Source organism: Poromitra crassiceps, assembly GCF_964638095.1.
Source record: "Poromitra crassiceps genome assembly, chromosome: 11".
Taxonomy (NCBI): Eukaryota; Metazoa; Chordata; class Actinopteri; order Beryciformes; family Melamphaidae; genus Poromitra; species Poromitra crassiceps.
In genome coordinates this window covers 23,624,766-23,639,565 of record NC_139643.1, presented here as the reverse complement: position 1 = coordinate 23,639,565, position 14,800 = coordinate 23,624,766, and the positions used below count along the sequence as shown (strand labels likewise).

The window sequence follows — 14,800 nt, the reverse complement described above, 5'->3', positions numbered from 1 at the left end:
ATTATCACCGGACGGTGAAGCCTTTAGGACACATAACAACAAAACAACACGTGGGGCCACCGAGTAGCTTAACGTAGCATCAACGTTATGTTTCCAGACTCACCCGGTTTATACCACCCGTGTCAAGTGACTGCAGGTTAGCAAGTAACAGCCAGCAAGTTAGGCATAGCAGCGCCACGCTGAAACAGGATGTTGGGTTGTTCTGCCTTCAGAGTAAAAGCATAAATTGTGTCACTTATGAGATGCTTTTTGAGCTGTGCAGGGCAACAAATGGTTAGAGAAGTATAATAGTATTAAAAAATCGAATCGAAAATCTAATTTTGAGAGAAAAAAATCAGAGATTTTTTTTTCTTTGCTGATCCGAAAAATCCGTGATCCGTGGCTCAAAATCCGTCACGCGATCCGATCCGTGGGTTTTCTGATCCATGCCAGCCCTAACTTTATGTGACTGGAGAGAGTATTGCAGAGAGTCATGTGAGGTCAAAGGAAGGGAGGGGAGGATCGGAGAAAATTGGGGGGAAACGGCGAGTGTGTGGAGATTGAGAGAGTCAGAGAGATGGGTGGTGAAGAGTTGTGAAGTAAAAAAGAAGCAGGTGAAGCCAAAGGTTAGTAACTGAAGTGATGATTGGTGGAGATGAGGGGAAGGATCATGGGAAAGAGGAGCAGGACCTGACGAGTTGAAAGGAAAGAGAGGATGAGGGACGCATTGAGGGAACATGAAGAACGGTGAAGAGATGTTATCAAGTGATGGAGCAAAGTCTTCTAGCAGCTTCAGCTACCATTGAACGCTACCAGCGGCAGCTTCTTATTAGTAGGAAGCTGAAGAAACGGTTGGTGAGTTTAATGTGGTCTTCTTTGATGCTATGTTGTGTAATTAGGCCACTTCAACTGTGAAGAAAATGTGACTGCCGCCCTCCAGATGGCTTGATGGTGGTTTCCTTCATTCTGATATATTTTTTACAGATACAAATTGTACGCTGTCACGAATCAACAAACATCAGTGCTGCAATATTTTATTATAGAGCGCAATGTTGACATGAAAATATATTGCATTCATTCATCTTACTTTAATAGACCTAGGTCAAATGATGATGGGTGATGTAAAAATGATTTATTTTGTTTGCCACATAGGACATAGTGCCAGGAACAGGAAAATAACAATTACAGGAAATTATTTGAAAGTCAACATACTTCTCTGTGATTGGCAGCAGCTGTCTGCATTGTCCTAATGCACCACACAACACATAATCAAGAATGATTTTGAAAATGATGGTGTTTTGTCTCTCTGAACTACTACGTCTGCAGCGCGATAATTATTATATTGTTAATAATAATTCTCTCCCTATGCCATTTGTATTTCCCTTGCCTAGGGGCGTCGGGTATCCAGACGCGAGGTGGTGCCCTCCCGACTGCCGAGGGGCCCGAGGGGCTGCTGCTGCACCACCACCGGCAGCAGCAGCAGCAGCAGCAACAACACCATCCGCAACCGTCTCTGTTCCACTCCCACGGCCCTGCCCCCTCCTCCGCCCGCCTTTCCCCCTCCCCGGACTGTTGCCTGGACGCCTCCCCGCCTCACCATTCCCACCGGGCGCAGCTTCCCAAACACAGCCTGCACCACGTCAACAAGATCCTGCGCGCCAAGAAGCTGCAGAGACAGGCTCGCACGGGAAACAACGTGGTGAAGAAGAGGGGCCCCGGGCGCCCCAGGAAGCACCCGTTGCCTTCCCCGCCGCCCTCGCCGCCTCCCCCCGTGGTGGAGGTGACACAGAGCAGCAGGCACAGGGACAGAGGGGGAGATAGGGGGGGAGGAGGAGGGCCAGGGGGCCGGGGGTGGGAGGGGGACACTGTGACGGACGCCATCGAGTCGGTGGTCCAGGGCCAGCGAAGGAGGGGCCCCAAAAGGAAGCACTGGGACAGAGATGGGGAAGAGGAGGAGGACGAGGAGGAGGAGGAGGAGGAAGACGACGAGGACGGGGAGGCAGAAGGGCCTGAGGAACGACTGCCAGACAGAGAGGAGAACCTGGGCAACCTGGAGATGAGACCCAGAGCTGGGGGCGGACGAGGCTGGCTCACCCAGGAAGAGCTCCACCTCTTTCGTGGGTAAGCACATTTTTCACTATAAAATCACACGTTCACCTTTATACCTATAAGAGGTCTAAGTGTGGGATTACTTCTAAAGGTTCTGCAGCACGTACTCAACTTTATTTTAGCAGGAGTATATATAGGAGCATTTATCAAGTCCAATCATCACTAGAAACCAAGTCATGGTTCTATTTTTAGCTCACTGGAAGGCAAGCCAGATGGCCACTGCTCCCCGGAACGCCCAGGCACCACCGTCTCCAGGGAACAAGCTCCGCCCATGCCCATAACCAGCCAACGGGAGAAGAGAGCAGCCAGAGCTCCAAAGAAGAAGTTCCAGAAGGCGGGGCTTTACTCTGACGTGTTCAAGACTGAAGAGTGAGTCTTTTAAACAAAAACTGCTGTTTCAGCCAGCAAGTGCACCATCATCATCATCACCATCATCACACTTAACAACAGTTTACTGATATATTCATATTGATTTGGGATACTAACATACTACACACCACGTCCACACTGTTTATAATCTGCCTGTATAGACATTTTACTATTTTTGTACTCTGTCTTCTAGCCCCCGGAGTCAGCTTCTGCAGCTGAAGAAAGAGAAGCTGGAATACATACCTGGGGAACATGAATATGGGCTGTTTCCTGCTCCTATCCATGTTGGTGAGTCTTACTTTTTTTATTTTTTATCTTTTTATGAAATCAACAAAATATGATAATTTGGTATGGTAATATGGTCAGTTGTGGATAAAGGCTTATTAGTGATGAAGTGATGCAATTTGATGTGCAGGAACCCTGAGAGTTTTTACAAACCAGTTTTATTTTGTCTCCCTGATTTTCCCTTTCTCTCCTTTTTCTTTAGGCAAGTACCTGAGACAGAAGCGCATTGATTTCCAGTTGCCTTACGACATCTTGTGGATGTGGAAACACGATCAGGTGATCAGTCACGTCGAGTACTTAAGTGTTTTTAGTGTTTTTCCATGCTCCGAGTAAAAAAGACCGAAGCGTCGTCTTAAAAGCTACAGCCCAAAATAAGCAGACATAAGCATTTGTCTTCTCTGTGCTAACCACATGGTTTTGTTTTCTTCCTCGTTTGTTTCAGCTCTATAAGAGGCCCGATGTCCCCCTTTATAAAAAGATCAGATCAAGTGAGTATTGGCATTGGTCCAGTGATCTATAATCATAATCATTGATTGGATTCATATTGCCCCTTTCAAGACACTCAAAGCGCTTCACATATCAGGGGAGGGAACTCAACTCATCCACCACCGATGTGTAGCAGCACCCACCTGGGTGACGCACGGCAGCCAGTTTGCGCCAGAACGCTCACCACACATCAGCCTATCACGGTGGAGAGTTGAGGACTGAATGTGCCAATTAAGTAACGAGGGATGATTAGGTGGCCATGATTGAAGGAAGGCCTGTGTGGGAATTTAGCCAGGGCACCGGGGTTACACCCCCCAGGGCACCGGGGTTACACCCCCCAGGGCACCGGGGTTACACCCCTCAGGGCACCGGGGTTACACCCCTACTCTTGTGAGTGCCGATGGGATCTTTAATGACCACAGAGAGTCAGGAGGACCTCGGTTTAACGTCTCATCCGAAGGACGGTGCTCACCTCACAGGACAGAATGTTATTTGTGGTTTCCTCTTTAATCCATGAGACACAGGAACATCTGTCAACATCTATTGCCTGGGAGCTGTTGCTTTGACCCTTGCGGTCCTTGTTATTGGCTGTGTGTAATGTTTGCAATCTAGGAATTTCAGCTGATTCCTACTGATGCACTCATTGCTAGTCATGCTCGGTGAGACTGTCAAGTTGAAACTGTGAATGTAAAATGTTAATCCCTTCAAATCTGTGTCGCAGACGTCTATGTGGATGTGAAGCCTCTCTCCGGTTATGAAACAACCACGTGTAACTGCAGGAAACCCGAGGAACCCGTCGAGAAAGCCTGCCTCGATGACTGCCTGAACAGGTACAGGAACACGGAACGCGAACACTGAAACCACGACACCTCATGGAAAAGTGGCTTTGTGCTTCCACGGGCTAATTTATTCCACTTTTGATAGCATGGCTAAGCTAACAGTTTTTCCTTTGTAAAGCCAGAGCTCTGTTATTGTTCCTTCAGACATTCTGGGAAAGTGGATTAACAGCTTCAATTCACATTGATTAAATTCCCCCGTTCCCCCCGCTAGGATGAGCTTCGCCGAGTGCTCTCCCAGCGCCTGTCCGTGTGAGGAGAAGTGTGACAACCAGCACATCCAGAGGCACGAGTGGGTCCAGTGCCTGGAGCGCTTCCGTGCCGAGGGCAAGGGCTGGGGCATCCGCACCAAGGAGCCCCTCCGCTCGGGACAGTTCATCATCGAGTACCTGGGAGAGGTGGTCAGCGAGCATGAGTTCAGGTGAGTCACATGACCAGCTCATGCCAAGTACTATGCATCTGTCACGTGACCTGTAGAAAATTTGCAAGTACATGTTGGTTGATAGGTGTCTCTTAACTTGTGTGTGAATTCAATGTCAGAAGATTTGGCATTTTCCGTGTATATTTCTCTTCCTCTGTCTCTCTCTGTTTGCGACTTTTTATTCTTACGTACATAATAATGAAAGAAGAGGGCAGAAAGAAGAGGAAGAAAAATATAGTTCATGCCCCAAGGAGCCTTTAAAAACATGTAATCTCTCTCTCTCTCTCTCTCTCTCTCTCTCACTTCCTCCCTTCTCTTTCAGGAGCCGTATGATGGAGCAGTACTTCTCCCACAGTGGCCAGTACTGTCTGAACCTGGACAGCGGCATGGTGATCGACAGCTACCGGATGGGCAACGAGGCGCGCTTCATCAACCACAGCTGTGAGCCCAACTGTGAGATGCAGAAGTGGTGGGTGTGATGTCACGACAGCTTCTTCTCAGTGTCTCTCCTCCTAATGTCCTCGCTGCGTTTAGGTGCTCACCTAAAGGTCCTTACACATCAAGAGCGATGCGAATATACGGCACGAAATTGCGATGCGAGTTTTGACCCACCTGTCAATCACAGCCACAGATGTGTACACAAATTTCTGAAAAATCGACCGTGGTTCGAAAAACGCTCAGTGAAACTCCGCCATTGGTATGCACGGTTGCATTGACTGATATAGGTTCGGAAAATATTATTGACGTGCGAATTAATCGCACGAAAAAAACGCTCCCGATGTGTAAGGACCTTAAGCCCGGATTTGAGTGAGCCTTTTCATGCAGGAGTGTCAGAAGTTGCTACTAGCATGTTTTGGACAGATAATCAAAACAAAGTATTTCTTAGTGTTTGACAATGATGACAAAGAAGGAACGTTGCGTTTCACTTGAACGCTATTAGAGCTCGAGAAGTGTTCAGGAAAGTGGGGCAGCTTATGCAAAGATCTAAAAAAAGATCTTTTTCTTTTTTTTTTAACTTGTTGGGAGTACCAGATGGGCGGGGTTTACCGCATTAGGACAGTTCAGAGAGTGTCAGCTAAGTTGTCAATTGCTACTAAAGAGAGAAAGTCAATTGGAAAGTGTTATAGCTTGATTGTGGAGGGATTGTTGAATTCTTAATGCTTATTTATGGTAAATACACTTTGGAAAATGGACTGGAAGATTGTACTGTAATATTGTCACGGCTGTGATTTGGTCGTAGCCGAGTCCCGAAGATAATCACAGCCGCGATGATATTAGAGTACAACAGCACGACCTCGAGTGTGATGCCAACAAAAACAGTTCCCTCAGGATTGCACTACCAGGTAACCAGCAGTTGCCAAGCAACAACAGGTAAACGTGCTGCCTGCAGTCTCCCAACCGCAAGCTAGCTAAGCTAAGCTAGCGTTAGCTACTTTGAGGTTAACACAGACAATTTCAGCTCAGCGTTCATAATTAAGGTCAAATCCATATCGTCGTCCCTACTAGGTGTGAACGCTGTTTGAACACAGCCTAATCAAGCTTAGCCTACATTTAGAACAGCTGTGAAGTGAAGTGATATAGAGAGAGTCAAGCACCCGTGATGTTATACTCAAATATCATCACGGCTGGAATGCCTCTTGTCCAATCAAATTGCTCGGCCGGAACTAACTGTTGGATAATAACAGATATTTTATTATGATCTCATATATGCCAAAACTGCAATCTCTGACTTATTAACTACTGGGCCACCTGAAAGTGAGACAGTTCACTGGTGCAGTTTGCTCTCTGTTTGCATATCTGATGATTTGGGTGAGGTGGGCTTTTGGTACTAAGAGGTATACTAAGTAGTCAAATGAAAAGTAGTATAACTATGAAACAGAACCATAAATTATGCAAACACACTTGGGGTCAAAAGATATTGAGCATAGAAATGATCTTTATGTTGTGATATCATCCAAACATAGACAAGACCTCCCACTATTACGGCAGGTTACTACAAAGTGGGTATGTGTGCGTTTGCATGTGGGTTTGTTTGTGTGGGTGGTTGGCTCAGTGCCAGGTCATCTTTGTTATATTCACGTCGGAAAGTGTGGCTTCTTCACAGTTAATCACACGGTGCACATTTTTATTTTTGTCCCTGTCGGGCTGCCTTAGCTCGGGTGTCTTGCTTAATGGGCCCTGAAGAGGCAGGTGGAGCAGGTGTGCACTCCAGCGTCAAAGCCAAAACGCTTAACAAAGTCCCGTAAAAACCCCGCCCCTCATTAGTGTGGCGGTGCGGAGGTAACCCGATGAGATCACCTCCGTCACACTCTGCCAGAGTGAAGAGAGCTAAACGGGCTTAAAGGTCTTTCCCCTCCGCACGCTGAAACAATTAACCGCTTTCCCGACCGCCGACCGGTTTAGGACGCTTTACCCTCAGCAGGGGTAAAGTCCACTGCAGCCAGAAGTCTGCTGAAGCAGGCCTCCCTGCTGCCGACTTCCATACGTGAAACCTACCTGTTTTTGTTTTTGGTTTAGCCGTGGACGGTTTGCCAGTGAAATTCAACATGCGTCACCGCCATTGAACCCCCAGGAGGATCTGAACGCAGACAGCTAACGACCATAGAGACCCCACTGTCTCCCTGCTGCTCCCTCTGCCCCCCAGCGTAGACCAGCCCATAATCTAGGACACTGGTCTGTGTTTGTGTGTGTGTGTGTGTGTGTGTGCGAGAGCACGTGTGTTTATGTGTGAGAGCACGTGTGTGTGTGTGGAGAGAGGCTGGGCTGAAATAAAAGACTCTGCCAGGATGGAGGATTTTCAGCACAAAGCATGACGAGTCATCCATCTTGTCACAGGAGAGAGATTACATGCACCGGGGCTTTAGATACAGCTGTAGTGCCTGAAGACAATACGCTGAGGCAGCTTTTTTTTTTTAGCCCTGTAGAAAGAATAAATGATCAAGAGGCGGAGGGGGCGAACGCAATACTGTTCTCTACTATTAGAAGAAGCAAGGCAAACAGCTGGAGCTCTGCATCGCTTGCAGGAGAGAATCAGGGGTTAGAACCTCATAGAAGGTGTTGAGGGGTTGGTGAATTGAACAAATGAAAAGCAGGGCACTCCTTTCCTCTCGATTTTAAAATGCCTTAAGTGGCATCGTAACAAGGATGTTTAAACACACATATACCTATAAATATATATGTTGCTAGAAGAAAGCCTGCGTGAATGATTGTGTTTGAAGTCAAGGACAGGGAGAATACGGACACCTGGTCAATCACTCACTCAGTCACTCACTCACTCACCCTCCCTCTCTTACCTTGTGGGATAATAAAGTTAACCTTTGACCTCTTTGTCCTGTGACTTGTCCCCCTCAGGTCGGTGAATGGCGTGTACAGGATTGGTCTTTTTGCACTCAAGGACATGAATAGCGGCACTGAACTCACCTACGACTACAACTTCCATTCCTTCAACACAGAAGAGCAGGTGAGGCACCGACTGCCATCTTCTCTTCGCCGTTCTATGTAATAGCTGTAGATTTGGCAAAGAATAGCCTTGGAATACCATTTAAATGTCCATGTTTTTGGATATTTGATGTTCAAGATCATGTTCTCACTGCAGCTGCTCTTTTGACCTTCGTTCACGTGCGCCAACTTCTTTGTTCCTGTCGCCCCCCTTCCTGTGTTGCTGTGCAGCAAGTGTGTCAGTGTGGTTCAGAGAGCTGCCGGGGCATCATCGGAGGGAAGAGCCAGCGAATCAACGGCCTGCCTGGGAAAACAGGCGGGACTCGGCGGCTGGGTCGACTCAAGGAGAAGCGCAAGTCCAAACACCAGCTCAAAAAGAGAGTGAGTGAAAAAGGGTTGGCGTTAGTTCACTTCCACTTTAGTCAAGTCACTCAAATTATATTATGTAAGAGGAGGGGGTGTGAATGTGTTATTAAATAAATAAATAAAAATCAGATTCTGGAGAAAATCAACTTCAGGAATTGATTGAAAACGAAATAAAAAAATATGTTCAGAAGGCTCTATTATTTTTTCCTCATTAGTGACGAGAATCTGTTTGCAGACTCGCATTGAAAGTCACATTGTTATCTGTCTGGTTTGGTGGGGAGGGAGGGGGGTGTAGGGGGCAAGTCTGGTACAGCCTAGTAGAGTATCAGGTGTGGTGTCTATCTAGGGCATGAATGTTTCTCTGTCTCAAAGGAGCTCTTAATGGGCCACGAGGTTTCTAAAAACACAACTGAAAATTCCTAAAAGGGTATAGCAGTGAATTTCAGATTTGAAATGTGCTATTACTTTGCCCTAGAACAGTTTTCTCTACCGTATATATTCTCTGCAGAGAATAGTCACCTGCACCTTCCATAGCCAGAGACAGGAGACACCTGGTTGTCTCCCTATGGTCTGTGATGTCACACCACTGTATGGCTCCATAGAGGATAAATAAAGGATAAGAAAACAAAAGAGGTGACTCTGAGGAAGTCAGGAGGAGGAGGAGGGGGGCTTCTAGCAATCAGGTGACACTTGATTTGGACTTGACACTATAATAAGATATGAATATTAGATAATAGACAAGTATCAAGTCTGCAAAGTCAGTTTTATTGGGTCTAGTTTTGAAGAAAATGTCGCAAGTTGATGAATTATATTTGAACTGCACTAAGCCACAAGAATGACATGTGGGTTCCATTCATAAATTACCCCCCCGCCCCCCATTACTACAGAGGCAGGGTCTCTTAAGCTGCGTTCACACCGACCTATTCAAGTTTTTCGCTGGCATCGAGTTTACATACAAAGTCAATGCAAACGAGCATTTGAGCGTATATTCGCCCGGGAGAAAAATCGCTGGGCGTCCGAGCGACAGACAGAGCGATAGGGAGAAAATTCGCTCGCCGCCCAAGATGAAATATCCCAACTCGAGCGAAATTACGCTGGCATCAGTCGCTCGCTGTTCAACACTGATTGGCTGCCGTGTGAGAGTGAGTCAAGGATCACACTGGCTTGGAACAAACCGCTGGTTTATTGTGTGGCAACAAACCGCATTGACAGCCTGACAGCTGACATGAAGTGAAGTCTGTACTACTGGGCTCGCGTTAGGAGCAGGCTGATAGGCATAGCTTGTAAACAACTACGGTGGCTCGTAGTGGACAAATATCATGACATTGCGTAACGTTATAGCCCCCAGATGTCCGTCAATTATTGTGCCTGTTGACGAGCGATTTAAACAGAGCGACAGAGCGATTCCAAAGGGTTGAATCGAGCGACAGAGAGAAAAATAAATATCTCGTGGGAACACAGCTTTACAGCTCTTGGCACTTTACTGCAACACGTCTTTCTTTCTATTCTTCAGGAGGAAGAGTCGAGTGACAGCAACAAATTTTACCCTCACCTCATGAAGCCCATGTCTAACAGAGAAAGGTAAAAATGTGCACACACACACGCTATTTCATGTTTTCAGTAACATCTAAACTGAACACACAAGTGCTATTGCACAATGTCCCCACCAATTTCTATGGTTTCAAAGTGTTGTGGCACTGTGTTTTGGCTGAGATTCCGGTGGCAGTACAGTTGTTATTGTTAGGAAGTGTGCTTGCTAGCGGCTAGTTCTCTATTTTTTTTTTTTATCATGTCCAGTTTGATCACACTTGATCGTAAAGCATGTATGTTGCTCCACAATATGTGCAGAGTTCTACACCGGGATCTCATGGCTCAAATGTGTTGAGAGAAACTGATCAAGTGCTGTGTCATTGATTATAATATTGTAACATACTGGTGAAATATTGTGGAAAGCTAAACATGGCAGAAAGCAAAACAAGATAAAAAAAACCCATTTGGTTTCATTTCTGCATTCATAGTCAATGCAAAAGGTCAATAAGTCAAACGCTAATAAACCCATAAGTGTGACCGTGGCGTTAGCTTCATGATCGTATCCACATGCTGTCATCACACACAGACATATGGACATATGCTCACTGCTGTCCTCCTCTCTGCCTTGATCACCAGGAACTTTGTGCTGAAACACTCGGTGTTCCTCCTGAGGAACTGGGAGAAGATGAGGGAGAAACAGGAGTTGCTGAAGAGGGAGGGGGAGAGAGAGAGGGACGCCAGCAGCCTGTCCATCTACACGCGCTGGGGAGGGGTCATCCGCGATGACGGCAACATCAAGTCAGGTGTGTACACACAAGTTTAATTTGAGGAGAAAATGAGCTTCTACCGTACAATAGTAAGACTAGGGGCTGATTTAAGTGTGAGGAAGAAAGATTATTTGATAAGAATGTGTGTTTTAAGGAATTATTATGAGAATAACTTTTAGTGACAACAGTCAAAATGCATCTTGAAGAACATATCGGCTAAGGAGAACCCGTGGAATACACTGTATATGACGTAGCTGTTGATGCGTGATGCTCGTGTCCTGTCCTCAGACGTGTTCCTGACGCAGTTCTCGGCGCTGCAGACGTCGAGGTCGGTGCGTACGCGACGACTCGCCGCCGCAGAGGAAAACACGGAAGTCACGCGCACCGCTCGCCTCGCACACATCTTCAAGGAGATCTGTGACATGATCACCAGCTACAAGGGTTAGTTTGTAGGCAGTGAAGTACATCTGCATCATTTCACTTTAATTGTATCTAGCGACTTGACCACGATTCTTCGAAAAACAAGCAGTGATCATCATGATAACCAGGTGCTACACAGAGAAGTCCGCTGGTTCTAATTCTACCAGTGGTTTAAGCTTACGTGCACACAGTTTAATCACTATGAGAATAATTTAATCAAGCTGTTTTTATGTGTTTTGGAAAAATAATGTGCAATTGATTGATCACTGATTGAAATCAGTTGCCTCTGTAAGCTTGAAGCAATATCAGTCATTTGCCTCCTTTTTAAACTTGAGTCATAGTGCTCCTGTGGTGTTGATGTTGCTGCCATGTACCTTTACTGTGCCGTATCCAGCGCGGTGATGCAAGAGGTGTGAAAGCTGAGGGCCATATTTAGCAAGAGGTTCACTAATTAATTACTACCGTGCGCAAAAACCTAATGGGTGCAGCTTGCTCCAGTTTAGCGATTTCTTGAGACCATTTAGGCAAATCAAATCAGTTGCAGTTATTCCAATTAAAATGCCTGAGATGCAGCCATACTCCCACATGCCACAGCACTGCTGCCAGGCCAACAGACAGTGCCGGTGAGAGAGCAGACTGTGTGATCTCCCACTGTCGCTGAGCCAGAGGACAGGAGAGGAAGGGTTGCCAGAAGTCTTGTCAGTGTGGGGATAGTGGCTCCTCTTGCTCCAAGCTCTGGTTCACTTTTTATTTCATCGAGCAGTGATCAAATAATATCAGTGTCATTATTAATAAATGTAACGGCAATCTATCATTTATTTTCATCTCATCCTCTGACATTTGAAAAAAGAGTAGTTGTCTTATTTGTTGTCCTCTGTACCTGTTGTACCTGTGAACAGATAACAGAGGAGCCATGGCTTTCTGTTGTGTGACGCTAAGACGCGCTTCCTCTGACTGTTAAATATTATGCAAAATATATTGATTTTGGTTTAGTAAATCAATACTGATCTTTTTCTATAATCTCCCCCGTTTTTGCGCCCTACCATTGCCACTCCTCAGAATACACATTAAATGGGACAAACACACTAAGAAAGTGTCTACCCCATTTTCACACACAAATTGCTTCTTGTGCAAACAGGTTAGTATTAATAGAATCAGCGTTCTTATACACACAACACTGCAGATACTTTCTAAATATGGCCCTGAATGTAAACATGTGCAACCATGAACCTTGCATCGATTATTTTAAATAATTGTGGATTTGACATTTTAGGCCAAATACGTATACGTATTTTGTATACATTTCCAACAGCCTACCAATGATGCAGCTGTTATAGCCGTACTCCATGTATGTTAATCACAGCAATGTAACTGGATCAATACGTGACCAATATGTAATCTTAATTGCCGTGTTAAGATCAGGCTAGTGGTGTGCATGTAAACCTAGTCAATTAGCCTATTTCACATCCCACCCAAATCGTCCATTTTGTGTCTAAAAGGCAGGAAGTAAAGCAAAGAAGATCCATTTTGCTGTTCCTCCACTGCAGGGAAACATACAACTTATATCAGTGCAGGCTGTGTATTTTTTTTTTTTAATATCGTGTTACTTCCTGCATTTTAGACACAAAATGGCCGATTTGGGTGGGATGTGAAATAGGCATATGGTGCTGAACATTTACCCTACTAAATGCCCTTATTAGTATGACCTCTAGTCTGACGTGAGGTCGAGTTAAGCCTCTAAAAGCACACAGGGTCTGTCTGTCAGTGCTTCTACACACAGCCCTAATATCCACTGTATAATGACACACACACACTCTATTGTCAAAATCACATACTGATGACAGGAATGTCATTCTTCTTTCTTCTTGCCTCAGATTCAGCCGGCCAGACTCTCGCCGCTCCGCTGGTGAACCTGCCCTCGAGGAAGAGGTAGGAACGTGTTGAGTGCAAACCCGCATGTGGACCGGCTCGCTCTCACGTGTGTTACTGTTTACACGAAGGCCGGGTTTGTCTTATCTTCTCCATCAGGATACGGCACCCTCATAGTGAATAGTGTTTTCAAACAATTGTATCTTCTGCAACACATTTGTGCCAGTGCTTTGATTCTGGTCCCATAGTGATAGTGATCACTGGCTGTCAAAACAAGTGTGCTATTTTGTTTAGCTCAATGGCAGTGTCAGTGCCATGTATAGACCTTATTCGCTAACCCCGGACGGCGCCATATTGTTGACATACCGTCCTGCAGCTGACAACTATAGTAACGGCCTTATTGTCGTTTCTGTTCCATTACAAAATAGCGATAGTGATGACAGCACTAAAAACCCCAGAGTTGTTGTTTGTATGCTGCCGTTAATGCCTGTAATAATAAACAAAAGAAAAAACGAGGTGAACACTTTGCTGTGAGGAGCTGTCAGAAAGTTTCACCTGTCTCTCCCAACTATCCACACATCTCCTGTGCTGCTGACGTATCCTCCATCTCGCTCCCTTCACGTCTGTGGACGGTAGAGATAGAAACAAACCACGGGGACTTTATTGCTGTCATTACTACAGCCATGCCTAACGCAGGTCACCGTCCGAACACAATTGGAACGATACAGGTAACGCTAACGGCAGCTAGCTTCCTATATACGCTGCTCTCACATAGGTTGTCACTTAAAGCTGCAGCGCTATGTGGAGAATATGGCGGCGGTGGGCGTGCCCGTACGTGAGTGACGTCAATCGAATAAGGTCTATAGAGGTTTGGTTCCCACTGGGTGTGCACCAATCTACACACTCATCCATCTGTAAACGTCATTATGCGAGCATTGTTTTCTTTGATATTCAAGATTACACCCGTTTTTAAATGAATAGCCCACAGGTTGCCGCCACAGCGACATCGTAAGCGCTAACCTCGTTGTTTGTGTGACATCAGGAACAGTCAGTACTACGAGAAGGTGTCCGACCCTCTGGACCTGAGCACCATCGAGAAGCAGATCCTCACCGGCCACTACAAGACCGTGGAGGCCTTTGACGCCGACATGCTCAAAGTGTTCCGCAACGCCGAGGTAGGTTGGGCGGTCCCATCCGTCCCGCAGAGTAATAATATTCCTCTGCTGTTTACAGTGAGCACTGCAGCCAGCAGCACAGCTGTCGAGTGCGCCGCAAACTTGTTTATTCCTCTCTATTTACAATCCACCATTCCACGTGAAGTGAGAACGCGTGCACCTAGTAGTAACAGTCGCAACGAGCATTCCTCGTGCTGCTCGGACTTCAGTAGCGAATCGCCAAACGCAAACGATTCGCTGGCATTTCGGCAGACGAGAGAGAGCAAAGAGTTTGAACAAAACATATTTTTAGTGAACCAAAAACCACACAATCGTCTATCATTTGGAAATAGTTTGGTCGTAGTGGTATGACGACTGCATGGAGCACCCAGTCCTTGTCCTCTCCCTGGTCGCAAACATAACATGAACACTGCGCTGTGTTTTTCATCCCAGAATATATGAGCCCAATAGTGAAGATTATCGTCTTAACACTCGCAGTCAGTTTTTCTTTTCCTCTCTCTCTCTCTCTCTCTCTCTCTCTCACGCTCTCTCTCTCACACTCACACACACACACACCTCCCGAATGGGCTGTAACTTCACGACTACTGATCCTCCTCGACACACACAGCGCTGACCCCTTTTGATTTACATCTGTATAGCTTGGCAGTTTAAACAAGTGCCACTTGAGACCTCTCAGGGGAGCTTACTCCTATAGTCACAGAAGTTTGAAGTGGACCTCTAAATTACATTCAACCTCTGGTCCAGAAGGCC

At 46.1% G+C, this 14,800-nt stretch overlaps 1 protein-coding gene across 1 annotated transcript in view; it reads left to right on the top strand.

Annotated features, from left to right (window-relative positions):
• ash1l (ash1 (absent, small, or homeotic)-like) overlaps positions 1–14,800 on the top strand; it is a 45,714-nt gene that overhangs the window by 18,415 nt on the left and 12,499 nt on the right. Inside the window, exons 4-18 of the mRNA XM_083646780.1 lie at positions 1,371–2,100; positions 2,281–2,457; positions 2,651–2,745; positions 2,945–3,018; positions 3,185–3,230; positions 3,950–4,058; positions 4,279–4,485; positions 4,808–4,954; positions 7,837–7,945; positions 8,155–8,304; positions 9,803–9,870; positions 10,456–10,622; positions 10,875–11,027; positions 12,881–12,935; positions 13,918–14,050. Coding sequence (XP_083502906.1) covers positions 1,371–2,100; positions 2,281–2,457; positions 2,651–2,745; positions 2,945–3,018; positions 3,185–3,230; positions 3,950–4,058; positions 4,279–4,485; positions 4,808–4,954; positions 7,837–7,945; positions 8,155–8,304; positions 9,803–9,870; positions 10,456–10,622; positions 10,875–11,027; positions 12,881–12,935; positions 13,918–14,050 — 2,420 coding nt within the window. The remainder of the gene's footprint in view (positions 1–1,370; positions 2,101–2,280; positions 2,458–2,650; positions 2,746–2,944; positions 3,019–3,184; positions 3,231–3,949; positions 4,059–4,278; positions 4,486–4,807; positions 4,955–7,836; positions 7,946–8,154; positions 8,305–9,802; positions 9,871–10,455; positions 10,623–10,874; positions 11,028–12,880; positions 12,936–13,917; positions 14,051–14,800) is intronic.